The 26,252-nt window shown below is 49.2% G+C and overlaps 1 protein-coding gene across 2 annotated transcripts; it reads left to right on the top strand.

The window, feature by feature from the left end:
- Positions 1-156: 156 nt before the first annotated feature.
- Positions 157-25,978, top strand: GM2A (ganglioside GM2 activator). Of its 2 annotated transcripts, none has more exons than XM_013984919.3 (4): positions 157-303; positions 18,667-18,819; positions 23,870-24,052; positions 24,398-25,978. In XM_013984919.3, exons 1-4 carry the CDS (start codon positions 226-228, stop codon positions 24,551-24,553), a joined length of 570 nt encoding a protein of 189 aa, XP_013840373.3. In that variant the 5' UTR covers positions 157-225; the 3' UTR covers positions 24,554-25,978. The 2 variants fall into 2 exon arrangements, with proteins under 2 accessions (XP_013840373.3, XP_003134190.3); XM_003134142.6 differs by lacking the exon at positions 157-303 and adding an exon at positions 13,145-13,380.
- Positions 25,979-26,252: the final 274 nt, after the last annotated feature.

Here is a 26,252-nt window from a genome sequence, read left to right as displayed (position 1 = left end):
AGAAGCAGCTGCAGAACCTGGATCTCTGGGAGGGCCCGAGTTCAGGCAGGGCTTAGAGGCTGGCCAAGTCTGGAGGGAGATCAAATCTCCAGGGCGCCCCATCCCCCCTCCTCCTTCTTCAGGGCACTTTGGCATAGGGAGCGCTTGAAGATAATCAGTGTTTGGAGCTATCTTGGAAAACCAGAAGCAGTGGGTAGAGGAGCCCAAGAACACGGGGTCCGGCTCATGGGGAGGAAAGACTTTCCACCCGGTCCAAGATTCAGCAGTCTGGCTTGGCAGGGAGTGAGGTCCCCACTGCAGAAGGTATGCAAGTAGAAGCTAAAATTGGTAGGGCAATGCTGGAGAATGCAGGCAAGGGCCTGCTGGGGTAGGGGTCCTGAGGGAATGGATGCTATTGATATATATATTTTTTAATATATAATGATTTTTTTTTAATTGTGAGTGGAAGGGACCTTTGTTGTGGTCTCTTTGCAGAGAAAGAAGTTCTTCCTCAAAGCGATCAAGATCAGGATTGGAGTTCCCGTGGTGGCACAGCGGAAATGGATCCAACTAGTAGCCATGAGGGTGTGGGTTCGCTCCCTGGCCTTGATCAGTGAGTCAGGAATCTGGTATAGCTGTGAGCTGTGGTGTAGTTTGCAGACACGGTTTGGATCCTGCCTTGCTGTGGCTGGCAGTTGTAGTTCCCATTCGACCCCTTGCCTGGCAACTTGCGTATGCTGCAGGTGCAGCCCTAAGAAGCAAAAAAAAAAAAGAAGAAAGAAAAAGATTGGGATTCTAGAGACTTTCATTTTGGTGCTTGTTGGTGGGAACATAAGATGGTGCAGTTGCTATGGAAAACAGTAGGAAGGTTTCTCAAAAAATTAAAAAATACGTTAATGTGATGCAGCAGTCTCATTTCTGGGTATATATCCAAAAGAATCGAAATCAAGGTCATGAAGAGATATCTGTACTCCCACCTTCAATGCAACATTATAACATAGCCAAGGAGTTCCCACTGTGGCTCAGCAGTAACGAGCCCAACTAGTATCCATGAGGATGTGGGTTCGGTCCCTGGCTTCGCTCAGTGGGTTAAGGATCTGGCATTGTCGTGAGCTGTGGTGTAGGTTGTAGATGTGGCTCAGATACTGTGTTGCTGTGGTGTAGGCTGGCAGCTGCAGTTCTGATTCAGACCCCATCCTGGGAATCTCCATATGCCACATGTGTGGCTCTAAAAAGAAAAAAAGAAAAAAACAAAAAACAATAGCCATGCTATGGAAACAACCCGAGTGTCCGCTGATAGATACATGGATAAAGAAAATGTGGTGTATGCATGTAATCAAATTGTATTTAGCCTTTTAAAAAAGGAAATTCTGCCACTTGTGACAATGGCTGAACGTGGAAGACATTACGCTAAGTGAAATAAACTAGTCACGGGACATGTACAGCATGATTCCGCTTTTTGAGGGTTTCAACTAGCCTGTCTCATAGAAGCAGAGTATAGAATGGTGGCGCTGGAGATGTTTAGTACATCAGTGTCTGCAGTCAGCAGTTTGAAAGCACTGGGCGGAGAGGGTGGATCTTTGCTAAGCGGTTTTACCCCCAAAACAAAGCAAAAACAAAAACCAAAACCAAAAGGGCACAAGGAATCTTTCAGAGGTGATGGCCGTGTCTGTTACCTTGGCCAAGGTGATGGTTTCAGAGGTGCACGCATATGTCCCAACTCATTCAATCACATATGTTTATGTACAGTTTTTTTTTTTTTTTTGTCTTTTGTCTTTTTGTTGTTGTTGCTATTTCTTGGGCCACTCCCGTGGCATATGGAGGTTCCCAGGCTAGGGGTTGAATCGGAGCTATAGCCACCGGCCTACACCAGAGCCACAGCAACGCTGGATCCGAGCCGCGTCTGCAACCTACACCACAGCTCACGGCAACGCCAGATCGTTAACCCACTGAGCAAGGGCAGGGACCGAACCCGCAACCTCATGGTTCCTAGTCGGATTCGTGAACCACTGCGCCACGACGGGAACTCCCTATGTACAGTTTTTTGTATTTCAATTACACATCAAGAAAGTTGCCTTGGAAACAAGAGAGACTCTCATTCGGATCCTTGGCTTACTACTGATTTGTATTTTGACTCTGGGATAATTTACATGCATTCACTTCTCGGGCCTCATCCCCACCCGACACTTTCCCCAGTGCCTGGCACTGTGTAAGCGCTAGCAAAGATTTGGGGAGCAAATGAATGAATGAATGAATGAGCTGGATTGGATGCAAAGCTGGAGTGGGATCAGCAGGCTTCAGAGGCTACCTGAACTGCCTGAAATTACATACACAATTGCGCATATTCCAGCAATTCCGTTTTTTTTTTTTTTTTTTTTTTTTTCTGGGTAGAGGGCCTATGGCTTTAATTACCGTTGCTCTCATTTAATGAGGATTTGCTATGATATGCTAAGGTCTGTACATACTTTATCACATTTAATCTTCAGGAGCCAGGCAGAAGATTGGAGGGATTACTCTTTCCACTGTACTAAAGTGGAAACGCTTTGGGGGAGTATAAGGACTTGCTTAGGGTCATATGCTCGCTCGAGTGGAACCCAGGTCCATCGGCCTCCACATCTAAGCTCTAAATCACCGTGGTAATTCACTACAGCTTTCCAAAGGGGACTGTGGCCCCTGAAGAAGAGCAAACATTCTAGGACTCTGGACTTCTATTTCTCTGCGGGATCGTGGGGAATGGGGAGCGAGGGGGGTGGAGGTGGAGGAGGCAGCAAGCCAGCCTGAACAGGGCAGCGCCCACGCCAGCAAGGGCTGCTATTTACAGCGGCCCCAGAGCCCCCAGAAAGCAGGATAAGGGGGCGGGCGGGGAAGAGCAATGTAAGAGGAGCCCCGGAGGGGGAGAGGGCTATCTCCTCCCCCGCCCCTGCTGCCTCCAGCTCACCCTGTCGCCTGATGTCTAAATAAGGCTTAGAGGCACATTCTAGGCAGCTAAAAATAAACTCCGGCTCCCCCCCCCCTCCCCCGCCCTTGGGCTCTGGCGACCTCCCCAGCCCCGTCAGGGCTCCCCCTGGGCAGGACCTGCCCTCGGAACACACCCTCACTGGAGCTATAGTCTCTTCTCGCTAAGACCCCAGGGTTCTGGTAGGAAAATTTCCCACGGCCAGAAGACCTGGACAAGATGTCAGGATTCCCCTGGTCCTACTCTTGGCTCTGCCCTAGGAAACCTGGGCAAGTCCGTCTTTTCTCTGAACCTCATGCAAAATGCGGGCGTTCGACGAATGATGTAAAGCGTTGGCATTTCTGAATGAAATCAGGATCCCACAGTCTGCGGTCAAACTTCTGAGTGTGCCCACTGGAGTTCTTCAGGGTACATCTGTCCTGCACACTCATCTTTAGCTCACCCAGTCTTTTATTAGGATCTGAACTAGCTACCCATCCTTAGCGATGTGAAACATTCACATAAAAGCCTGGATTTCCAGCTTCTCTTGAAAAATCAGTCTGTTTACACCGGGCCAGGTGGCTGGCAACAAGGAGCACGAATTGGGTAGTGGTTGCCCCCTGCCGGCCGTTTGCGGTACTACAGGTAGCGACCGTCACCCTCACTCAGGCTCCCGCCCAGCTGGGCAGCGATCTTGTGCGAGGCACCTGGAGTGAGCACTTTGCGTGCCAGCGGATTCGGTTTTGCAGGCCAGCGCTGGAACATTGGCACTGCTCTGCTCAGCAAATGCTTGTTGAATGAATGAATGACATAGCTAATAGAATGCTTTGGAAACCGTATTACCAAGCTGCTCTCAGCTCTGGTCCCCCTGTGCGCAGCAAAGCCAGTGTACTGACACTGTGTGGAGGTGAAGCAAGGACCAGCATTTATTGCAGGGGGCCAGGGAGGGAGTGGAGATAAGCCTCAGATCTGCTCCAACTTAGTCTTTTGAGTTAGGATTTTTTTTGTAAGGGGAGGAACAAAGAGGATGGGCTTAGTCATCCTTCTGTGACATTTCTTAATTGTCGTTTCGGGAGGTTAGGTTATCTCTGGTTTATAGTTCTCTGGCCAGATGGTTCATGGCTCAGGGGTCTATTAGCTCCACTTGCCCTGGAGAAACCACCTGCGTTTACCATTCACGATGATACCTATAACAACTATTTCAGTACCTTAGCAACTTATCAACAATGACAGTTTTAGTTATCAGACTCTGGTTGGTTATCGTTCAGTTAGCACGGGATTGACCTCAGAAGGGACAAGAAAGGGAACAAAGTTTGGGTAGAGAAGGCACTCAGTTTTAGCGAGACTTGGTTTCAGCTGTCAAGAGCCTCATGAAGGAGTTTTAACAACGGTGCTGACCAGCTGAAATCTGTTGCCAGTGCATTGCAAGCCACTGTCCCAGAGTCCAGGTCCTAAGCCCTCAGAAGGGGCAAGATCCTCATTCTCTGCCCCCACCCAGCTTATTGGGAGTCACCAGACAGTTAAGGACTCATTGCCCTAGCCTCCTTCCTGATAAGTCTGTGGGATTGTTCTTGGTTGGAAAATTACTGGCAGGAAGAACCAGGGTGTGTTCAGCTCCAATTATCCTTGGGAGCCATTTTTGGAGAGCAGCAAAGGGGCAGGGAAGGAAGCGGGAGGGAGGCAGGTGGAGCAGAGCTGTTCAAAGAGCAGACCTCAGGACAGCCTGCTTGGATGCCCCCAGCTCCCCTCGGGCAGCTCACGAGCTAGACACTGCGTAGAACCCAAGAAAGCTGCATCTGGACTGACCTTCAGACATCATGGACTCCATCCTGCCTCAACATGCAATGGGGAGATGAGCTGCAGAGGGAGAACCTGGAAACAACAGAGGCTTTGTCCTTCCTGCTCTGTTTCAGTAAACAGAGGCGGCAGGGAAAGTTCACTGGCAGCCATCCTCAGAAGCAAACAGCAACTCCATCTGTGTCCCACCCCTGCCTCTCAGAGGTGAAGAGTGTCTGGTCCTGACCATGCTATTTATTCCATGGTCCTCAGGTTTGCAGCCTTGGCATCATTAGGAGCTTCTTAGAAATGCAAATTCTTGGGCTCCACCCAGGGCTGCAGAATCATAATCCGCATTTTAATGAGATCCCAGGTGTTTTGCAAGGTATTACCATCAGAGAAAAGCTGCTTTGGTCTAGGACTTTGCCAAGCTGGCTGCACCTTGGCATCCTCTGGGGGTTACATTTTAAAATGTTGCTACCCTTACAGTAGAAAAAAAAAATGTATTGGGGAAATAACAATTAAAAAAATTAAAAAAAAAATGTTCCCGCCTTGTCCCACCCTGGACTGCAGCCTTGGCTCCTGGGTGATTTGTTCAAAGTTCACCAGGTGATTCCAGTGTGTAGCTCTAGGCAAAGGCTCTAATGAGATGAAAATTTGGGGGGAATCAAAGCAATGCAAACTTGGAGCTTCCCACCCTGGGCCCTCAGACAGAGGGCGATGGGGGAGGCTGTTTCTTAGACACTTTCCCCAGCCCTGGCGGGCCTGCCCGACCAGTCCAACCCCTGTTCCCCAAGGCGTTTGTCAGGCCTCCAGCTGCCCTCCCTTTTCAGAGGGGTGAGGTGAGAAAGGGGTGAGGCTCCTATTAGCCTTGCAATTCTGCCCAGGGGTGGGGCCCTGAGCTGGGAGGCTAGAAACTTGGATTCACATCCCATTGCTGCTGGGTGGCCCTGGGCAAAGTCTCGCCCTCTCTGGGCTTCAGTTTTTTGACCTCTAAAATGGGCTAGGAGTTCCCGACGTGGCGCAGTGGTTAACGAATCCGATTAGGAACCATGAGGTTTCGGGTTCGATCCCTGGCCTTCCTTGCTCAGTGGGTTCAGGATCTGGTGTTGCTGTGAGCTGTGGTGTAGGCCGGTGGCTACAGCTCTGATTAGACCCTTAGCCTGGGAACCTCCAGATATGCGGGAGCAGCCCTAGAAAAGACAAAAAAAAAAAAAAAAAAAAAAGGGCTAGTCAGAGAGGATTGAATAACTTCTAGTGCCCCTTCCAGTTTTATACATATACAGACAGGCCCTCAAACTTGCAAGGGACCTTGGAGATCACCTAGTTTGATCTTCCCTTCTTACAGATGGGAAAACAGGCCCAGTGACGGTTAAAGGCATTGTTTAAAGCCAGAAATACCATTACTATTTAGAGAAAAATGTTGGCTTCAATGGAAAACTCTTCATTGTCTAGAGCATGCCCTTCCGCATGTCTGCTCCTGGTTCCCTGAGGGTTCTGGGACCATCATTGCCTCTGAAGCTGTAGATAATCCATAACAATGGAAAATCATCTTTGCCTATGGAGACACAATTTTTTTGTCCTGTGGAGGTTAAATTCACTTCCCTCCCCCACTATGGAAGAGGCCAGTTTTGCCTCCATTTGTACTTGTATTTCAGTATTTTTTTTTTGTCTTTTCTTAGGGCCTCACCTGCAGCATATGGAAATTCCCAGGCTAGGGGTCAAATCAGAGCTGCAGCTGCTGGCCTACACCACAGCCGCAGCAATGCAGAATCCGAGCAATATCTGTGACCTACACCACAGCTCATGGCAACACCGGATCCTTAACCCATTGAGCGAGGCCAGGGATCGAACTTGCATCCCCATGGACACTAGTTGGGTGCGTTACCACTGAGTCATGATGGGAACTCCTGTTTCAATATTTGTGATCCATACTTGTGTTTATTCTTTGGATTCTCCTTTGCACTGGTTGTAACATCTCACAGGTTCCCTCATTGAAGGAGTTAAAAAATAAAATCACTTATCTGTATGAGAGTTATGATTTTACCCTCTTTTAAAAAATATCCTTTAATGGGGAGTTCCTGTCGTGGCTCATTGGAAACAAATCTGACTAGTATCCATGAGGACACAGGTTCAGTCCCTGGCCTCACTCAGTGGATTAAGGATCTGGCATTGCTGTGAGATGTGGTGTAGGTTACAAACACAACTCAGATCCCCCGATGCTGTGGCTGTGGCGCAGGCCAGCAGCTACAGCTTTGATTCGACCCCTAGTCTGGGAACCTCTATATGCAGTGGGTGCAGCCCTAAAAAGACAAAAACAAACAAATAAAACCAAAACAAACCAAAAACCTACCCTTTAATAACAAGAACAGTCAAGATTTAAAGCCGGCAGTCCGGGAGTTTCCTTGTGGCACAGAGGGTTAAGGACCCTGGCACTGTCACTGCAGCAATTTGGGTCACTGCTATGGCGTGGATTTGCTTTCCAGCCTGGGAACTTCCACATGCTGCAGGTGCAGCCATAAACCCCAAAGAAACCCCAGAGTTCCAGACTAAACTTACGATAGAAACCCACAGGTACCAAGCAGTAACAAAATTGAGAGATGTACGACCTGCAGGGGCTGTGGACACTGCAGAGCCCAGGCCCCCATTAATGACAGCTCCGCTTCAATGGACTGTTGCCATGTGGGAATGTGGCCCAGTGTTTCCAGATCCTCTCATTTTTTTTTTTTTCAGGAAAGCAGAAATCCATAATTTAATGGGCAATCACCTGCTTTTATTATACACTGGCAACCAAGTAAAAACCAAGTATACACACTACTACATATATAAAGTAGATTAAAAAAAAAACAATCCAAGGTCCTACTGTATAGCTCAGAGAACTATAGCTCAGTATCTTGTAACAAACTATAATGGAAAAGAATCTGAAAAAGAGTATTTCTCTCTATATATATATCTATATCTGAATTACTTTGCTGTACACCAGAAACTAAAACAGGGTAAACCAACATTACTTCAATTAAAAAAACAACAAATAAAAATTCTAAGAAACACCACGTAGACAAACAGATGATGTCTGAGGCTTGTATAGCCAGCTATTTGTACCCATTTGAGGTGTCCCCAATTTCTTGTTTGTAGAAAAAAGCCCCCCCCGCCCCATTTTTTTGCCTTTTAGGGCCACACCTGTAGCATTTGGAAGTCCTCCGGCTACCGGTGGACTCGGACCTGCAGCTGCTGGCTCACACCACAGCCACAGCAAGGCTGGATCCTTCACCCACTCAGCAAGACCTGGGATGGAACCCATATCCTCATATCTAGTTTATAACCCGATGAGCGACCTCAGGGAAAAAAGCCTTTAATCTCTTAGGCCTTCCCTGAATTCCAAGAAGCAGATTCAATCAGTTACTAATTAGGGAAGTGAGAGAATGCAAAAAAAGGGAAGAGCAGCTCCAATGAAAACTTAGTGATGAAACAGTCCCAGCTCCTCGGGGGATGTACGTCTTAATCTGATATATACCTTTGAGTTATTCTGCAGCATCTGAGGCTCCCACCCAGCTGGAGGATGGCAACTACTTGCTGAGACCCCAGATTGGTAGACTGATGATTGAGATTCCTGGAACACACTGTGTTACCTCACTACCAACCAATCAGAAGCAAGTCATGCCCCCTGCAGCTGGCATCGCACGTTTCCTTTAAATCTATTCCCTGAAAAGCATCAGAGAGTCCGGGGTTTTTGAGCAGAAGCCACCTGCTTTCTCTGCTCCAAACTCTGCTTTTTCAGTTTGTTTGGTCTCACTGTGCATCAGGCACACGGCCTTGGGTTCGACAAAAGGGCACTTCCCACCCCAGCCTTTATATACACACATACGCCAGGAGCACTCACCCCAGCACACACATGCCTAGCTGAAAGGTCATCCCAGGCCATGATAAACACGACAGTGACAACAATTTCCAAGGCTGCAACCCATCACTCCTAGGATGCAGGTGCTTTAAGAACAAGGGCCTTGTTTGAGTCTCACCACTTTTATGTATGTGTGGACCCAGTGAATGCCAGGTGCTTTATATCACTGGATATCAACTTTGATTGCACGTTTGGTTTTTGCTTTTATTTGCTTTTTAGGGCCTCACCTGGGGCCTATGGAAGTTCCCAGGTGAGGAGTCGAACAGGAGACACAGCTGCTGGCCTACGCCCCAGCCACACCAATGCAGGATGCGAGCCATGTCTGCGACCTACACCACAGCTCATGGCAACACTGGATCCTTAGCGCCACCGAGTGGGGCCAGGGATAGAACTCGTATTCTCATGGATACTAGTCGGGTTCATTACCGCTGAGCCACAACGGGGACTCCTTGATCGCACATTTGAATCACCTGGAATAAAAAAATTTCCAACCTTGGGTCCCACCTCCATAGATTTAGATGCACCTTGTCTGGAGTGTGGCCTGGGCATTAGGGTTTTTTTTTTTTTTTTTTTTTTTTTTCTTTTTATACCTGCACCTGTGGCATATGGAAGTTCTTGGGCTAGGGGTAGAATGGGAGCTGCAGCTGCCAGCTTATGCCACAGTCACTAGCCACAGCCACACCAGAGGTAAAAGCCGTGTCTGCAACCTACACTGAAGCTTGGGCAGCACCGAATCCTTAACCCCCTGAGCCACAACCAGAACTCTGGAGTTGGGAATTTAAAAGCTCCTCAAAGAAGTGCAGTGTGCAGTCCTGGGCTAGAAATGATGGCCTGGTGGTCTGGGCCATTTTAAATTTCCCGTTGGGCTCTTCTCCCAAATGTTTCTATTTCTCCCAAAGATGCTCAGAGTCCACCTCTCCTGAGAGTTATCAGACATATGAATGCGGCCCCCCTGCCCTTTGCATTATTTAATCTGATTTCTTGTCTTTCGGTATTAATACTTTTGGATAATTTCCTTATGTCTTGTCAACCCAAAAACCACATGATGTGAGAGCTGTGAGTTTCAGTTGGGAACTTACTGTAGCCAAACGATAGCCTCTCAGATAACCCCGAGGAACTGCTCTGAAGAGGTCGAGGTCGAGGTCGGGGTCGGGGTCAGGGCGGAGGTTAGTATTTGTGTAGTTCTGGCGAAGGGGTACATGCTATCAGGCACACGTCCTGGGAGAAGGTTGCTGCTGGTCATGAGGAAGAGAAATATTAGATAATGGTTTTAGTGCTTTTCAGATTACGGGAAAATGCAAGAATCTAGGTTCATAAAATGTTTTCCTGAAAACATCGAACTATCCGAAAGCCTGTTCTGTGAGTTTTCTCAGAGCAGAGGGCCTCGTCCTGGCCCCTGTCCCTGCACTCCTTTCAGGCTCTGCTGCAGGTGGAATTGGATGGTGGGCCGCAGTCTTCGTTTCAGTCTCTACTTGCCAATTGCTTTTCTCCAATGTGGTGGTGTGGGGGTGTGATATAGGGGTTGGGGCAGGACCTTTCTTTTGTCTACCTGTTGAATCTGTAAGTGAATAACTTAGCACTGGGGGGTTATGTATTATTATTATTTTTAATCCTTGTTTTGCAAATGAGGAAACTGAGCCCAGAGAGGTTAAGACCCTGCTCTGGCTCTCCAGGGATGCAAGCCTGGGTCCCCCTGACTAGAAGCAAGTACTTTGAACAAGCCTGCGTCCTCTTCTGATTTGCATCTTTGTGATGGTCTTGGTTTCCAGCCCCTGTGTCTATGGCCTTCCAGAATCTCCTCCAAAGCCCTTCAGGTAGAGATGCCAGGCACTCTAATCCCCAAGAACCATGCCCGCTCATTGAGAGGTTCTCCCAGGGGGCCAGGAGCCTTGACATTTTACTGCCTAAGGCCACTGACTTCTTGTGTGAAGGAGCAGAACTGAGGCTGAGCAAATGGAGTATTTAGGAGCTGGGAAGAAGTGGTGTTGGGCTGTGCCCCCGAGTCCTGCAATCCTTGCAATTGCCCAGCCATGAGACTGAACCTGGAGAGAGTCAGGGACAGAGACCTCAAGGATTGGACAGGGACTCTTACAAGTCAGAGCAGAGGTCCTAGAGCATTGCAAGCCCCTGTCCCCGCGCCCCCCACAGGTGGTGGCAGGCAGGGCACAGCTGCACCTCTGTTATACCAGGGAGGAGGAGGCTGTTAATTATGGGGGAATGATATCAGAAGGGCTCCTTGGTCCTGGCACAGTGGAAACAAATCCGACTAGGAACCATGAGGTTACAGGTTCAATCCCTGGCCTTGCTTAGTGTGTTAAGGATCAGGTGTTGCCATGAGCTGTGGTGTAGGTCGCAGTCGCAGCTCGGATCTGGCGTTGCTGTGGCTGTGGCCCAAGCCAGCAGCCGTAGCTCCGAATCGACCCCTAGCCTGGGAACCTCCATATGCCGCAGGTGCGGCCCTAAAAAGACAATAGACAAAAAAATAAATAAAGAAAGAAAGAAGGGCTCTTTGGTTGCCAGGGGACTATTGGAACATTGCCCTGCCTCCTGTCTCTCCACCCCCCCCCACCCCGCGCCCCAATGGCTCTTTGGGTTAGCAACGCTTTCGAGGTGCCATTGGTTCCTACTGATGACCGAACATGCTGGAAACCATTCTGGTTCCAGGGCTAGGAAGATCGTTAGCTGAGGGTCAGGCCACCCATGCAATTAAATTTAATGCTGATTAAATTTTTACCTTAAGAGGGGGAGACAATCACGAGGATAAGATAAGAGTAAGGCAGGGCGGGGTCAAGCAAAAGATGTGCAGAGAGAGGAGAGCAGCTGTCTTTTGGGGCCTGACCATACACGTGAGTAACAGGGCCTTGGCAGGTGCAAAGATGAAGCAGGAATGTGCTGGAAGGAAGTTCCGCAGCCCCTTTCCTATTTTCCAGTGAGGCTCTAGGCACACCAGAGTTGGCATCCAGGTCCCCCACCCCCCACCTACATGTCCATCTAGCAGCACGGTCACAAGGACAACTCTTATACCTCTGGGGGATCAGCCTAAGGAGAAGTGAATTCTAGTTTTGCTTGCACAGTGTGACTTGGACAAGTCCTCTCCCTGGAGCCTGAAATTACACTTGTGTGTAATGAAGAGGTTATGCTAAATGAAAGAGGGAAAGGATTATCCGAATGGGAGGAAGACGTGCAATTAGAAAAGCATATTAAAAGATCAGGTTAAGTCTGGAGCTTAGTTAACAGTAATACATCAATACCAGTTCTTAGTTTTTATAAAAATATCCTTATGCCTTAATGTTAACAGTGGGGGGAAATAGAGAGTTTTGTGCTGTTTTTGTGACTTTTCTGTAATCTAAAACACATTCTAAAATTAAGTTTCTTTAAAAAAGATCATTAAGTTTTTGGAGTTCCCGTCGTGGCGCAATGGTTAACGAATCCGACTAGGAACCATGAGGTTGCGGTTTCGATCCCTGCCCTTGTTCGGTGTGTTAAAGATCCGGTGTTGCCGTGAGCTGTGGTGTAGGTTGCAGACGCGGCTCGGATTTTGCGTTGCTGTGGCTCTGGCGTAGGCTGGAGGCTGCAGCTCCGATTCGACCCCTAGCCTGGGAACCTCCATATGCCGCTGGAGCGGCCCAAGAAATGGCAAAAAGACCAAAAAAAAAAAAAAAAAAAAATCATTGTTTTAAAAAATCAATCAACAAAGATCGATTATCTATTATGCACCCAGGCACTGGGTGGTGGGTGGTGGGTGGTGGGTGGTGGGTGGTGGGTGGTGGGTGGGGGACCTGGATGCCAACCCTGGTGTGCCTAGAGCAGGCACTGGGTACCTAATAGTAGTGACCAAAAGTCACTGTCCCACTCCTTGTGAGGTTTACCATCTATCAGTAATTTCTCAGGAATAATATCCCTATTGCTTTTTTAAAACACAAACTTTAACTACGAAGTGTAGTAGCTTAAGGAAATCCTGGTTGATGTGATACATATAAGTAGAATCCTTGCTCTGTCACTTCCTAGCTGTGTGACCTTTGCAAAGCTAACCTGCCATATCGTGTAGGTTTCCTCACTGGTAAAATGGAGCACAAAAAGCTATTCTCTCATAAGTGCTTAACAGTGCTTGGCATTTACTAAATATTAGTAATCCTTATGATTATGGTAATTATTAAAAAGACTCAGTAATTGTAACAGCTATGAAGAAGCAACAGGAAGCGTGACATTTTTGTCAAGGGCTTGAGTGTGAAAACACGGTGATTCTTCCAAGCAGTGATGGTATTCGGAAAAAAAAAAGAAAAAAAAAAGGCAGTAACAGCAGAGTTCAGACACAGCCCTCCCCTCCCTTGCGCTCCGGCCCGCTCCCGAGCTAAGCCCCGCCTTCCACGGCGCTCTGGCCCCTCCCTTCTCGCTGCTCAGCTCCGCCACGCCCTCCGGTATGCTTCAGACTCCGCCTCCGCCTCCTGAAGGCGGGGCCTGACGCCCACGCGCGAATCGCGGGACCGAAGGAGGAACCTCTAGGGGGTGGAGCCGGGAGAGCTCTGTCCAATTCCCGGCCAGGAAATCTCATATCCAGAGAGGGCGGGGCGAACAGGGAAGTGGCTGCATTCAGCCTTGCATAGCAATGCACAGCTTTGCATAAGCAATAGAGGTAGGCTTTTAAAGGCGTCGTCACCAGCACGAATCTTGTAGTTATCCCGGCGCGAACCCATCTTTCGTGATGAGCCCTCTGATGCAGGCTCCGCTTCTGATCGCCCTGGGCTTGCTTCTCACCTGCCCAGCGGCTCCTGCACTCCTCCTCCCGAACCAGGTGAGCGCCCTCTCCTTTAGGAGGCTGCTTCCAGCATCCCAGCCCAGTTCGGGGTGTGCGGGTTGGGGATGGAATATAGGGGAGACTACTCTGGTCTCTAGAATTACTTCTCTGCAGCAGAGATGCCCAGAGTCACTAACTATGGGATTCTAAGTGGGTCCTTTTCTCTCTGCGGTTTCCCTCTGAGTTTTCAGTTGAGTTTCAGTTTCCCTATCTGCGCAAACGGCGGGCTATAAGGCCTTGCTCTGTTCCAGACTATTTTGGAAGGGTTGACCTCACTCCTGTCTGGCTTTCCTGTCCTCTTTCCTATCATCTGAGTGAGATTTTGCAGAACCGCAAGACCCAGGCTCTGCTCCCGGGTCCAGAGACTCAGGCCAATTTACCTGGCCTTTTTTCCCCCCATGAAAAGGCTTAGCACCCATCCGCTCCCCTCTGTACTGCTCTGAGGCGCTGCTTGTCCTGGTGGGTGGGTGGGTTTGAGAGGCTCTTCAGACCAGAAGGCTCAGACTTGTTTCTCTGATAACAAAGTTACAACCTTGCTTCTGGGTGTGAATCGCAGGGAGATTCCAGCCTCCAAGCTTCCCTCCTCTCTTCTCGGTCACCAGACCTTGGGAAAGGGAAGTTCTGTCATTCTGAGACGAGAAGCCTAGTTCCTTTTGCCTTTTTGCTGCACAGCTAGGGGCAAGATACTTAGGGTCAGAGGCCCAGCCTAGATTCCCTTCCCTCCAACCTCCTTAGACATATTTGTCCGTGGAACTGGGCGGTGCAGGGAAAGTGGAATGGGACTGGGAGACTTGGCTTCTGATCCGTCTCTAATTCATGCGCATGGCATCTGGGTTCCTTGAGGTTTGATCTTCTCATTTGTAAAATGGGCCTGAGGATGCTAACCTGCCTCTCTCCAGTGGCTGTGGGTGAAGGGAAATTCTTCCCTGGATGGAAAGATCTTAAACTTAGAAACTGATAGAAGCTGGCAGCTCAGCCTCAGTCTACCCCAGGGACAAGGAGTCGATTTTGACTATTGAACAGAGGAGCAGCTCCTGGCCAGAGGATTCTCTGAGTGCGGTTGGGAATGCTTCTTTTGGCTCCAGGTCTGACCGCTACGAGGTGGCCTCTGGCTAAGGCTGGAACTTGCCCTGCATTCCTGCTCTTCTGCATGTCTTGGCTGTGGATGCATGCCATCCCAGACCAGAGGGTCTTACAGTGGCAGTTTTGGAGAGGTCATGGGACGTCAGGGAGTTCACTCACTTTACCCAGCCCCATAGAGGATAGGGGACTCATCCGAGATGACACAACAAGGGGGGCACTTCCCATCCTTTTTGTTTGTTTTTGCGTTTTAGGGCTGCACCCGAGGCCTATGGAGGTTCCCAGGCTAGGAGTCGAATCAGAGCTATAGCTGCTGGCCTACACCACAGCTCACGGCAACGCCGGATCCTTAACCCACTGAGTGAGGCCAGGGATGGAAACTGCAACCTCATGGTCACTAGTCAGATTCATTTCCACTGCGCCACAATGGGAACTCTGCACTTTCCATTCTTATCTGCTATCATCTGGGACTTCTGTGGGCTCATGTGATTCATAACCCTGACCCTGAGATCCTGGGCCAGATGAAGAGAGTGGAGCCATGGTGAGTTGTTTGAGCACCAGGAAACTCTTCTTGCATGAACCGATCTCGTGACCCTGGGCTTTGATGAAACTTAGATAATAGGGGAGAATGTCTAGTCCCAGGCTGGACTTAAGGTAGGCGCTTAATAGACTTGCTGATGCTGTCTAATGACTGTCATTTATTGTGTACATCTCTGTGCTAGATCTTGAGCCTTGTGCTCATGAACTTTTCTAGGGAATACTTTTAGACTTACAGAAAAGTTTGCAAAAATAGTACAGAGTTCCCATACACTCCTGACTCTGTTCCCCCTAATGTCAACATCTTATATTCCCGGGGTACATTTGTCAAGACTGAGAAACCAACCTAGGTACATTACCATTAGCAAAACTGCAGATTCCCTTGGATTTTACCGATTTTCCCCATTAATGTCCTCTTTCTGTTCCAGGAGCCAATCCAGGGCACCACATTGCATATGTTGTTCTGTCTCTCCTCTGGTTGGTGACAGTTTCGCAGTCTTGTGTTTTCATGGCCTTGACAGTCTTGAGGAGTTGTGGCCTGTACCTTCTGTACACAGACTTCTCACTCTGAAGATATAATTATGCACATTTAATAGATGAGGAAATGGAGCCTCCAGAGGAGAAACTGACCCATGTTCTCAGCTGGTGATAGTGGCTGAGGTATGGTTCTAATCCAGATCTGTGATTTGCCTTTTTGTTTGTTTGTTTGTTTTTGTCTTTTTTTTAGGGCCGCATCACTGGCATATGGAGGTTCCCAGGCTAGGGGTCTAATCAGAGTGACAGCTGCCGGCCTACACCACAGCCACAGCAACGCTGGATCCTTAACCCACTGAGCAAGGCCAGGGATCGAACCTGCATCATCATAGATACTAGTCGGGTTCGTTACCCACTGAGCCATGATGGGAACTCCGCAGATCTGTGATTTGAACCCATATTTCTTTCCTCCTCATCTGTGCCTTTTCCCTTTGCCATATGCTGCCACTTCCCACATGTTAGCCTAGGCTGGGATGCCAAATAGCTGGTGCCAGGCCTGGCTTTAGTGGGCATCGCTAGTCCATCATACTTCCTTTTCCAGATGAGTCTGGACACAGCTGCAGAATTCATTGCCACAGAACCCTCTAGTTGGGCAATGGGAAAGCACCTTGTTGAGTCTCTGCAGGGCCTGGGGGAAGGAGGAACTGGGCTCTGGACATCTCCCCCAGCCTGGAATCAATCCGCACTGTGAATCAGGCTGCCTTAGCATCTGAAAGCAGCTCCAGAAAACAGCTAGTTCTCCCACCCACCCTCCAGCCCAACTCTTAATCCCAGACCCTCTCATTTGACAGTGGCCGCCCACCTGGTCTCCCTCCTTCTACATGTGACCCTTTGCAGTCCATTCTCAACAATAAACCAGAGCATGGCACTCTCCCGCAAAGGCAGCCCATTGCACTTATAAGAAATCCAGCCTCCCAGTGATGACCTGTGAGGTCTTGCATTAAATGACCCTGCAACTCCTTTAAGCTTGTCTGGGTCCCTTGGCCCCCATGTCGAGCCCACTGCCTTGGAGGGCCCAGAAGAGCTGAGCGTCTTCCCACTGCAGGGCCTTTGCGCCTGTCCCCTCATCCTGACATTTTCTGGACTTTCATGGCTGACTCCTCATCTTGCTGGAGTCCAGCTTAAATATCACTTCCTCATCACCCTATTTGAGTCCTTTGTTACTCTCAACATAACCCTCTGTCTGTTTCTTTTATGGCACCCAGGGATCATGATGGGTAATATTTTCTTACATTGAACTGAAAGCCCCTCAAGGTAGGGCAGGCACATTTCTAATTATTGACCTCTGTGAACAGCACTTAGCTCTGGGCCTGTAATCATTGCTCCATTAATATTCGTGGAATGCATGTGGAAGGAAATGTTTGTTGGTACCAACCTTGTCTGAGGAGCCTTGGGGAATGCAGCATGAATCAGACCCTGTCCTGCCTTTCTTAGTCATGGCCAGGTATTTCATTTCAAGGAACAAAAGCCCATTCCAAGAGATCAAGTAAAGGGAAGTTTATTCCAGGTATACAAGGAATCTCACGGACCTAATGGCAGAAAGTGGAGGTTGGGATGTCTAATGGCCATCATTTCGGGAGCCAGCTCATGCTCTGTGCCTGGCACTGCGTTAGGAGCTTTATGTACATGCTCTTACCCTCATAATATGTTTGAGAGGAAAGCATAAATGACTCTATTTAAAAGACGCAGAAATGGCTGGAGTTCCCTGGTGGCTTAGTGGGTTAGGGATCCAGCGTTGTCACAGCCATGGCCTGGGTTGCTGCTGTGGCTTAGGTCTGATCTATGGCCCAGGGGCTTCTGCATGCTGTGGGTAAGGCAAAAAAAAAAAAAAAAAAAATCCAACAAGATACGGAAACTTCAGCTCCAAAGGGGAAACTGGTGTATAGAATCACATGATATTGTAGTCGAGCTATGATTTCAAGCCACATGTGCTGACTAAAGCCTTGACTTATTCCTTATCTCATTCCATGCCCTTAGCAGCTGCCCCCATGCTGCCTATTTAGATGGGGGTGACTGTCTTTTCAGTAGACCCAGCAGAGCCTTTGGTTCTCGTCCCTTTGGCTTGGTCATGCGTGGAGGGGTTCTGGCTCCATCTTAAAGCTTATGACCTCATGACAGCTCAAAGCCCAAAGTCCTTTGCGTGATTCTGCCTCCGTCTCACCTCCCAAACTGGAGGCAGAGAGAATCCGTCAGCTTAGCTTGAGTTAGGTATTCTCTTTTGGCCCACTGACCTTTCGCTGTGTTGATGCCCAGGGGTGGGGCGTAGGCTTGGGGATGTGGGACTGGCAGGTTTTCCTTCTAAGATGGGGTGGGCATGGGGGGGCATGGCCTTCAGGGACTGGGAAAGGTGTGAGTGGGTGGGCAGGGTCTGCATGGTCTAGGAGGTGTTAAAGGTCATGGACAGGGTTCCGTTGGGGGGGGGAGGTCGTGGGGGGGGTCGTGTGTAATCGGACACAATGGCATCAGGAGCCCTTGGGATGTGAAGAAAGAGGGGAGGGGACAGGGTGGGGCATGAGCAATGGGATGGGAGAAAGAAAGCACTGGTTAGGATGGGGGGAGTTTGTTCATCATCGAGTGGCCCCCTAGGGATCTTTTCATGTGTGTCCTAGTCCCTCTCTGGGTGCCTCCCTAAGGGAGGGGGGGGGTTGGATGCTGTTCCGTTTCCCACAATAAACACAGTGGGGACAGTTGTGTATTCCTGCTATTGTTCCTGGGCGTGGAGTATGACAGCCTGGGCACAGGCTGCAAAGGCTTCCTCCAAGGATAAGCCAAGATGAGCTGGGGAGGAGTGGGCAGCAGGACGACGGGCCATCAGAGAAGGTATCTACCTAAGGCGGATATGGTTAGTCTCCTCTTGTGCAGTTCAAGGCCTGTTATATCGTGCTCTGTAGTTCACAGCACACTTTTGGCAGATTATGCCTTTTCGGTCTTTTTCGGTTTAGTACTGCCTCTAAAATGGTGGGACCAGGTGTAGAGAGGTGGAGGTGGAGATGAAGCCCAGGAAAGGCACGGACTCAGTTCAAGGGCACGCCATCAGTGACCTGTGCTGTGAGTGCTGTTAATTCTGACCTGCGAGAGTTCCTTTTGTCAACTTTTCTTTTCTTGCTGCCTTATTGTCCTTGGCTCTCCCAGCTCAGTCACTTCTCCTGGGAAAACTGTGATGGCGGGAAGGACCCTGCGGTGATCAACAGCCTGACTCTGAAACCCGACCCTATTGCCATTCCTGGGAACTTGAATGTCAGTGCTGAGGTCAGGACCAGTGTTCTCCTTAATGATCCTCTGAAGGTGAGCCCAGGGGTGTGGGGGTGGGACCCGGGCTGGGGGTGGGGGAGGTGCTGGAGGGAAGGTATCTTGGCCAGAGGGCAAAGCCCTGAGGCATGTGTGCTTGGAAACAGAATCATTGGGAATCCTGGAATCCCGGAGCAGCAAAAGAAGCATAGATCATCCTTTCATAAGTGTATGTGCCTTTAGTATTTTGTTTAGAAATAACCAGTTCATTCAAGTCTGTTGCCGGTTTGGGGGGCAGGTATCTGTTACAATTCCATATATTGTATTCCTTTGCTCACTCACTCATTTCAGTTGCTGCCTTTATACCACCTTTTTTTTTTTTTTTTTTTGGTCTTTTTGTCTTTTTGCCTTTTCTAGGGTCGCTTCCACGGCACATGGAGGTTCCCAGGCTAGGGGTCTAATCGGAGCTGTAGCTGCCGGCCTACACCAGAGCCACAGCAACGTGGGATCCGAGCCGAGTCTGCCACCTACACCACAGCTCACAGCAACACTGGATCCTTAACCCACTGAGCAAGGCCAGGGATCGAACCCAAAACCTCATCGTTCCAAGTCGGATTCGTTAACCACTGAGCCCCGATGGGAACTCCTATACCGCATTCTTGTAAATCTTCAGCCTTTCCCGGAGCCCCAGTTCCCTTTTGACTCTTTAAAACGTTTCTGATTTGGAATCTGAAACCACCCTTCGACTTGGTTAATCACCGCCTCTACCTCATAGGTTTCTCTAAGAAGTTGCTGAGTTAATGATACAGAAAGTGCTTTGCACAGGGCCTTGCACACAAGATCTGCTCAGTTACATGTTAGCTCTTGTTATTATTTCCTTTAGTATCAGTCTCTTCCTGTGGCCCCTTTGACCCGGACAGAGTCCTGGATGTGCGCACAGCTCTCAGCCTCTCCTTCCCTCTGTACCTCTTCTCTAGTCTTCTCCAGCCTAGGTCACTGCATTTTCTTTAGCTACTCTTCGTGATTTTCTACCAGGGTCCCACAGACCCATGCTCCCTCTCCTGAGTCTGGATCACATGGCCCTTTGGCGGGCAGGCCACCATGTTTGCTTTCCTGCCGTTGCCATGCACGCTGTGGGCGTTGCCATGCACGCTGTGGGCGTTCCCAAGAGCGCTGATGCAGTGCAACGGACTTGGAAGGAAAAGGCTGGTGAAATTCTTTCTCCGCCCCCGTCCTGCTTTTGCTGGCTTCTTTGTAGGCCCTTAAGATGGGTTCCCCCACCCTCTTTTCTTACAGATCTTCCTTAACTTACATCCCAATAAACCCATCATAAGTCGAAAATATCATTACGTCGAAAATACATTTAATACCCCTAACTTACAAACATCAGAGCTTAGCCTTGCCTACCTTCACTTGCTCAGAACTTTTATATTAGCCCATAGTTGGGCAAAAGCTTCTAACACAAAGCCTGTTTTATGATAAAGTGTTGAATATCTCATGTAATGTATTAAATACCAAACTGAAAGCGAAACTAGAATAGTCATTTGGGTACCGAACGGTTTAAGTGCATCAGCTATTTACCTTTGTGGTTGTGTGGTTGACTGGGAACTGTGGCTTCCCGCCTCTGCCAAGCATCACAAGAGAGGACAGTACTGCACACCAGCCAGCCCTAGAAAAGATCAAAATTCAAAACTCAAAGTACAGTTGCTACTGGATGTGTATTGCTTTTGCACCATCAAGTTAAAAAAAATTGTAAGTCGAACCATCCTAAGGCTATACTTTATTATCGTCGTAAATTGAGCCATTGAGCTTTGTAAAAACTGGACTCAGATTCCCACTGCCCCTGCCCTTCCTCTGACATTTCTTAGGTACATATTTTTGATTTAGTTCCTTTATCTTTTCAGGATATGTGCATACTAGCTGTTAAATGAAAGCCTTTTACCACTTGTGTAGCAGAAAAGACGATGAGCTTCATTGCACAGATAAGGGAAATTGAGGCTCCGAGAAGAATGTAATTTGCCCCAGGTCCACATTCAAGGCCTGTGTCCTTGTCTGATGTTTCCTGTTCCTGAGCTCTGTCTGGCCAGAAGGTAGAATTAGTGCTTGGAGTTTTAGCAATGGAGCCAGCCAAAGGGGGAGCCTGCCAAAACTTTTCCTTTGCCAGGCAAGATCCCTTTAGGAGAGGTGCCCGGCCTCAAGCACTGCAGGAGCCTGGAGGGATTTTGAGGTCAGTGGCCTCCCCACTTGTTACTGGGGCCCAGACGACTGGTCCAGGCCATGTGGCCTGTTAGCGGCAAGAGAGCCACCTCCTCCTCTACTTTGCTGAAGTGAAATCAGAAGTCTCACCTGGCAGTTCCTTGTGGGTTAAGGATCCAGCGTTGTCACTGCTGTGGCTCTGTTTACAGCTGTGGCCTGGGTTCAGTCCCTGGATGTCTCACCTACGACCTGGATGAACTTGACCCCAGCTGCAATATTTAGAAGTCAGATAGATGCCCCAGATTCTGTGAGCCATGGGCAAGAGCAAAGCCTGTCCAGGAACTCTTCTTTCTTCTTTTGATGTGTTTCACAAGATTTGGCATAATTTAGAACTCCCTTTTTTGAGCTCTCAGGTTCCCCCATCTGAGACCGTGGTCCCCCATCCTCAGGAATCATACATTGCTGTGCATTTGGCACGCATGCATATTTCAGACTTTTAGACACCTGGCTTTCAGGGCTGATGATCTTTAGCTTTTATTTTTTCCCCTCTAAAGTCCTGTACCTGCAATGCCCCTGCCTGAGCCCTGTGATTGAGCTATAACTGCCCTCTCCCCACTCTCATCAAATGGTTCCCCTTCAAGTCAGTTGCTATCTGTCATCTTCATCCAGAACCGTGCATCCCTAGCCCTAGGCTAGAGGCCAAGAAAAGAAGTTGTTTTCAACCTGCAAGAAACTTTGACTCTTAGGATGTCAGCACCGGTAGGTCTCTCCCAAGATTAAGAGATCCAGATGCTCTGAGATCAAGATGGAGCAGAGGCCTGAGAGGGGAAGGAACTTGCTCCAGAGCCCCAGCAGGGCGGGGATCCTGATTCCACTACAGGTCAATGCCCCCATCTGTCTTGTTGGGCCAGGTCCCACGACATCAGTTTGTTTAAGTTGAGCTGCGGGGGTGCCAAGAAAATATGTCCTGGACTAGGGGGATTGGTGGTCCCTTCTTACTCAGCCTTGCTTGCTCTTCTGAGCCATATCACCAAGTAGCCTGAGAACAAGAACTGGAAAATCAGCTATGGTTCGTAGTCTGCAACTGGTAGCATAGCTGTGGCCTTGAGTTTGGTGCACCCGTACTGAGCGCCTCCTGCGCCGGCTTTGTCCTGATTGGGGAGGCCTGGCTTCTGGTGAGTGCAGCCCCACCAGCTTCCAGCTGGTAGGGGGAACCCAGGGAAGCTTTGGTTCCCACGGGTCCCCTCAGCTGGGTGTTCTTGTTCAGGGCAGAACTGGCTGAGCCATTTTCACTGGGGTGATGGCCAAACAAGGAGGGGTATTGGCCAAGGGAGAAGGTGGAACAGGTAGTCTAGTAGGAAGTCAATGTTGAAGATGAGGGAAGTGAGAGAGAAGAAATTCCCCAATACCAGGAAGTGGCCAAGGGATGTTCTGCCCAGGCCCTCGGCTCTTCCTAGGCGAAGGGGTTGGAGCAGGCTTGGTAGGGGAGGAGACAGGAGGACTGGCGGAGGGGGCCTCCCGTGCACGGCGGCGGGTGGGGGATACTGTGTGAGTCAGCAGAATGGGATGGGACACATTTGAGTGTCCACTTAGGATCCAGGGCACACAAACCCCTCTTTTCCTCCTGGGTCTGGATCCTGACACTTGGGACAGTTGGAAGACTGAGTCCACAGCCTAGGGAGTCAGCCTGAGTCCAGAGGGCTCAGGGGGAATAAGTGTCCATCCAGGATTTCTTAGAATCAAAACTCCCAAATCAAGTGAGCCTGGAGGCCGGGTTTCAGAGTGTGCTGGACTACCAGATCTGAAAGTGGTTTCCTGCCGTTACCCCCACGAGGAATCAGACCTCCTCCTGCCCTTTCCCTACAGTTTTCCCTGATACCTTGCTCAGGGGGGACACAGATATGGTTCTAAGAGAGCTCATTTGGCTCTTAGGCAGCTAACACTTAGTGACTGTTTAGCACGCACCAGGCACAACTGGGTCAGCCCCAACCTCCAGAATGGGAGCAGAATCGTGGCAGCCTTTTCTCATCCAGCTTCTCTCTGAGCGCAGGGGTCCTTCTGTGGCTTCCCCAACTGGGTCCGGAGAGCCCACCTCTTCTTAGGGTAGTTCCGTTGTAGCCTCTGTTTAGAAGATCTTCCTCCAAATGATCTCCTTGGCAATTCCTGTTGTTTTAAATTCAGTCTCCTGTGACTGTACAGATAACACAAGATCCAAGAATAGCAAATAGGTTTCATCTTGGTAACTGACTCTAAACAGCTGCTGGTAGCTGCCTGAAGTTCTATGAAGGAAAAGGATCTGAAGCCAAGATTGGGCTCGGAAGGAAAGTTTAGAAGCAATGCCACAGTTAGCCAATGAGCAGTGAGATGACAAGCACATTTCAACTTCAACCAATGGGTAGTGACTACCTAAGGAATTCTAAGACTTTGTGGTTCAGTGTGGGGGGCGGGGGAGGGAAATTTGCCTTTGATTATCAATGTCCACCATGGGCACAGGAAAGAAAAAGACTGGGCATGTGCTGTGACATTGTCATTTCTGAATCAGAGCATCTCCAAGATCCTATCCAATTAAAATACAATGCTGATCATTGTGGAGTGCCCATCGTGGCTCAGTGGTTAACAAATCTGGCTAGCATCCATGAGGACGCAGGTTCGATCCCTGGCCTTGCTCGGTGGATTAAAGATTGCCGTGAGCTGTGGTGTAGGTTGCAGATGCAGCTCGGATCCTGCGTGGCTCTGACTGTGGTGTAGACTGATGGCTACAGCTCCGATTGGACCCCTAGCCTGGGAACCTCCATATGCCGTGGGTGCGGCCCTAAAAAAATAAAATAAAATAAAATGCTGATCATTTAAAGAAGCAGAGGAACTGGCATGTTTGCTTGGAATTTTACACTTTCTCTAACTCTCTCACCAGGTAGAATTAACTGTGGAGAAGGAAGTTGCTGGCTTCTGGGTCACAATCCCATGTGTGGAAAAGATGGGGAGCTGCACCTACGACAACATCTGTGATATCCTTGAAGTCTTAATTCCCCTTGAGGATACCTGCCCAGAACCTCTGCACACCTATGGCCTTCCCTGCCACTGTCCCTTCAAAGCCGTAAGTATAGGGAGGGGAGCGCATGTGACTAGGCTGGAGGCACCCTCTTATAGATCCGGATGTCTGCGGATGTAAACTGATATGATCTACCGTGAATCACTTACCTTTGGAGGGCCTCGGTTTATCCGTCTGTGCAATGGGAGACTTGAAGCTCGACTTGCCTTCTGCTGCCCTTTTGCTCTCACCTCCCGGGCTCTGCAGAGCTGCTGCAGTGTCTAATCTCACACTGCAGATTAGAATGGGAAGAGGGGCAGTTCGTGTCTGCAGTCCTAGAGGTCCGTCCAGGACAGAGTCCCATCTATAGACTCCCACTGATCTGGGGTCCACTGCCTTTCTTTCCCACAGGGCACCTACTCACTGCCTGAGTCCGAATTCATCCTGCCTCAACTGGAGCTACCTGGCTGGCTCAGCTCCGGGAACTACCGCATCCAGGGCATCATGAGCAGCAATGGGAAGCACCTGGGCTGTGCCAAGATCTCCCTCTCCCTAAAGGGCAAATAAGGTGGCACCCGCCACTCCAGAATGAAGGGGGTGCAAAGACGGCATCATCTTCTTCTGTCTTACGTTGACCAAGGCCAAGTTCCTTTTTCAAGCACCTTTCTAGAAACAATGACACTCTCTCACTGAAAGTTGTTTTATGCCCTCTATGCAATTTTTAGGCATGATCCAGCAGCCTTAACCCAAGGGAGGTTGAGCCTGGTGGTCTGTAACAGCCCAGGACCTCTGCTGGGCTGGCCACTGCATTTTCCTCCTCACCCCATGGCGTCCTCTTTAAGAACTTAACTCTTCTTCTAAACCATCAAGGAGGGGGGCTAACACGTTTTGTGACCCCCCCCCCCAAGTTCAGACTGAACCAATCTTGGTCTCCTGAAGTACATTTATGGTTTCCTCATTGATTTTTTTTTGGTGCACTGACCTAAAAGCAGTGTGAGGGTACTAACAGTTTTTATTTTTCTCCAACATTCTCTTACAATGAAGGGTCTGATGTAGTTGCTCTCACCCTATTTGTTCTATTAACATCTAGGATTAATTTAGTGTTCTTTTCTAAACTGGTCCAGTTAACCGCGGGGCACAGTGTTTCCTGGAAAGGCAGGGCGTGTGGTGAGAGTGATGTTTGAGGATGCTCTGTGTTTAAGATGGTCTGCAAACAGGTGCCTGTGGAGCCAAGTGCAAGATATTGGTGAAGGATAAGGACCAAAGGAAACACGGTACTTTTGGGCTTGCCTGTCATTTTTTTCCCTTTACATAATAGCACCACTCTGAGGCAGCCGTTGCCCAGTCGGCAGGAATAATCAGTGATGTGGGGACTGGGGTGAGTTGGAAAGGACACATCTGGCCCAGAGTGGCAGCTGCTGTCACGCTGTAGCCAGTAAGAGTACCACAGGAGAATCTGGGCCAAATATTCTCAATTTTTTCCCCCCTAGAGAATCCAGAAATCCAGCCTTTGATATAAAATTATTTTTAAATATCGGTCACAAATTATTTTTTATAAACACTGAGCAGGCAGAAGGGACCAAACAGTCAATGGGGAAATCTGGCTCCTGGGGGCTGTTTGTGACCTTGGATGTAAGAACATGTATGCCTTGTCCTTTTAACCTTGAGACAACTCCTTCGGCACTGCTTCTCTCTCTCTCAGGCCAAGTCCATAGTGCCTGACCCTAGAAGGCTCCTCCGGGGCCTGGGGAGGCAGCCTCAGAGCTGTGAGCTCATGGATCAATGGATGCCAGCGTGGCCTTGGCTCGCTGTCAGGGTGAGCGGGGCAGGTGCTAAGGAGCTGCAGCAAAGAGATGCGGACTCACATCTGGTGCCTGGGTTTGTTCACCGTCCACTTCCCCTGTGACAGTGTAATCACTCACGACCAGCCCCAAGTTCTGGGCAAACATGAAGCCTGGAGTGGTAATAAAATCTTTTTTAACTTGTTCAGAATTCTTCCTTGGTCGTGGCTACATTTTTTTTTTTTTTTTAATCAATCACATCTTGGGGTTTCCAGAGCTTGTTTGCAGTGGGCTATTTCTGCTAGGAGTTGGTGGCAGTGGGACAGGTGAGCCGAGGCAAAGCCACAGACTAACTCTTCTGTTTGTCTCCTGTGCAGACTGTTATCTCTGCTTCATTCTGTCTCCTCAGCATCCAGCTTCCTTGGCTTGTTTTCTTGCCTTCCCATCGCAGTGTGACCTCTCCAGCCTTTTTTTCCCCCTTCTTG

This window comes from Sus scrofa, chromosome 16 (assembly GCF_054392235.1).
Source record: "Sus scrofa isolate SSC_HxYL_T2T_F1_AM1 chromosome 16, Sscrofa_HxYL_maternal_Yorkshire_Landrace_v2.0, whole genome shotgun sequence".
In the NCBI taxonomy this organism is placed as follows: domain Eukaryota; kingdom Metazoa; phylum Chordata; class Mammalia; order Artiodactyla; family Suidae; genus Sus; species Sus scrofa.
This window is presented reverse-complemented; position numbering and strand designations above follow the sequence as displayed.

What these genes read in the sequence shown, in the direction of transcription:
- GM2A (XM_003134142.6), top strand. Translation starts at nt 13,291, where the DNA reads ATGAGCCCTCTGATGCAGGCTCCGCTTCTGATCGCCCTGGGCTTGCTT. An exon ending in TCCTTAATGATCCTCTGAAG is followed by an intron (nt 18,820 to 23,869) that starts GTGAGCCCAGGG and finishes CTCTCTCACCAG; the next exon opens with GTAGAATTAACTGTGGAGAA. An exon ending in GCCACTGTCCCTTCAAAGCC is followed by an intron (nt 24,053 to 24,397) that starts GTAAGTATAGGG and finishes TCTTTCCCACAG; the next exon opens with GGCACCTACTCACTGCCTGA.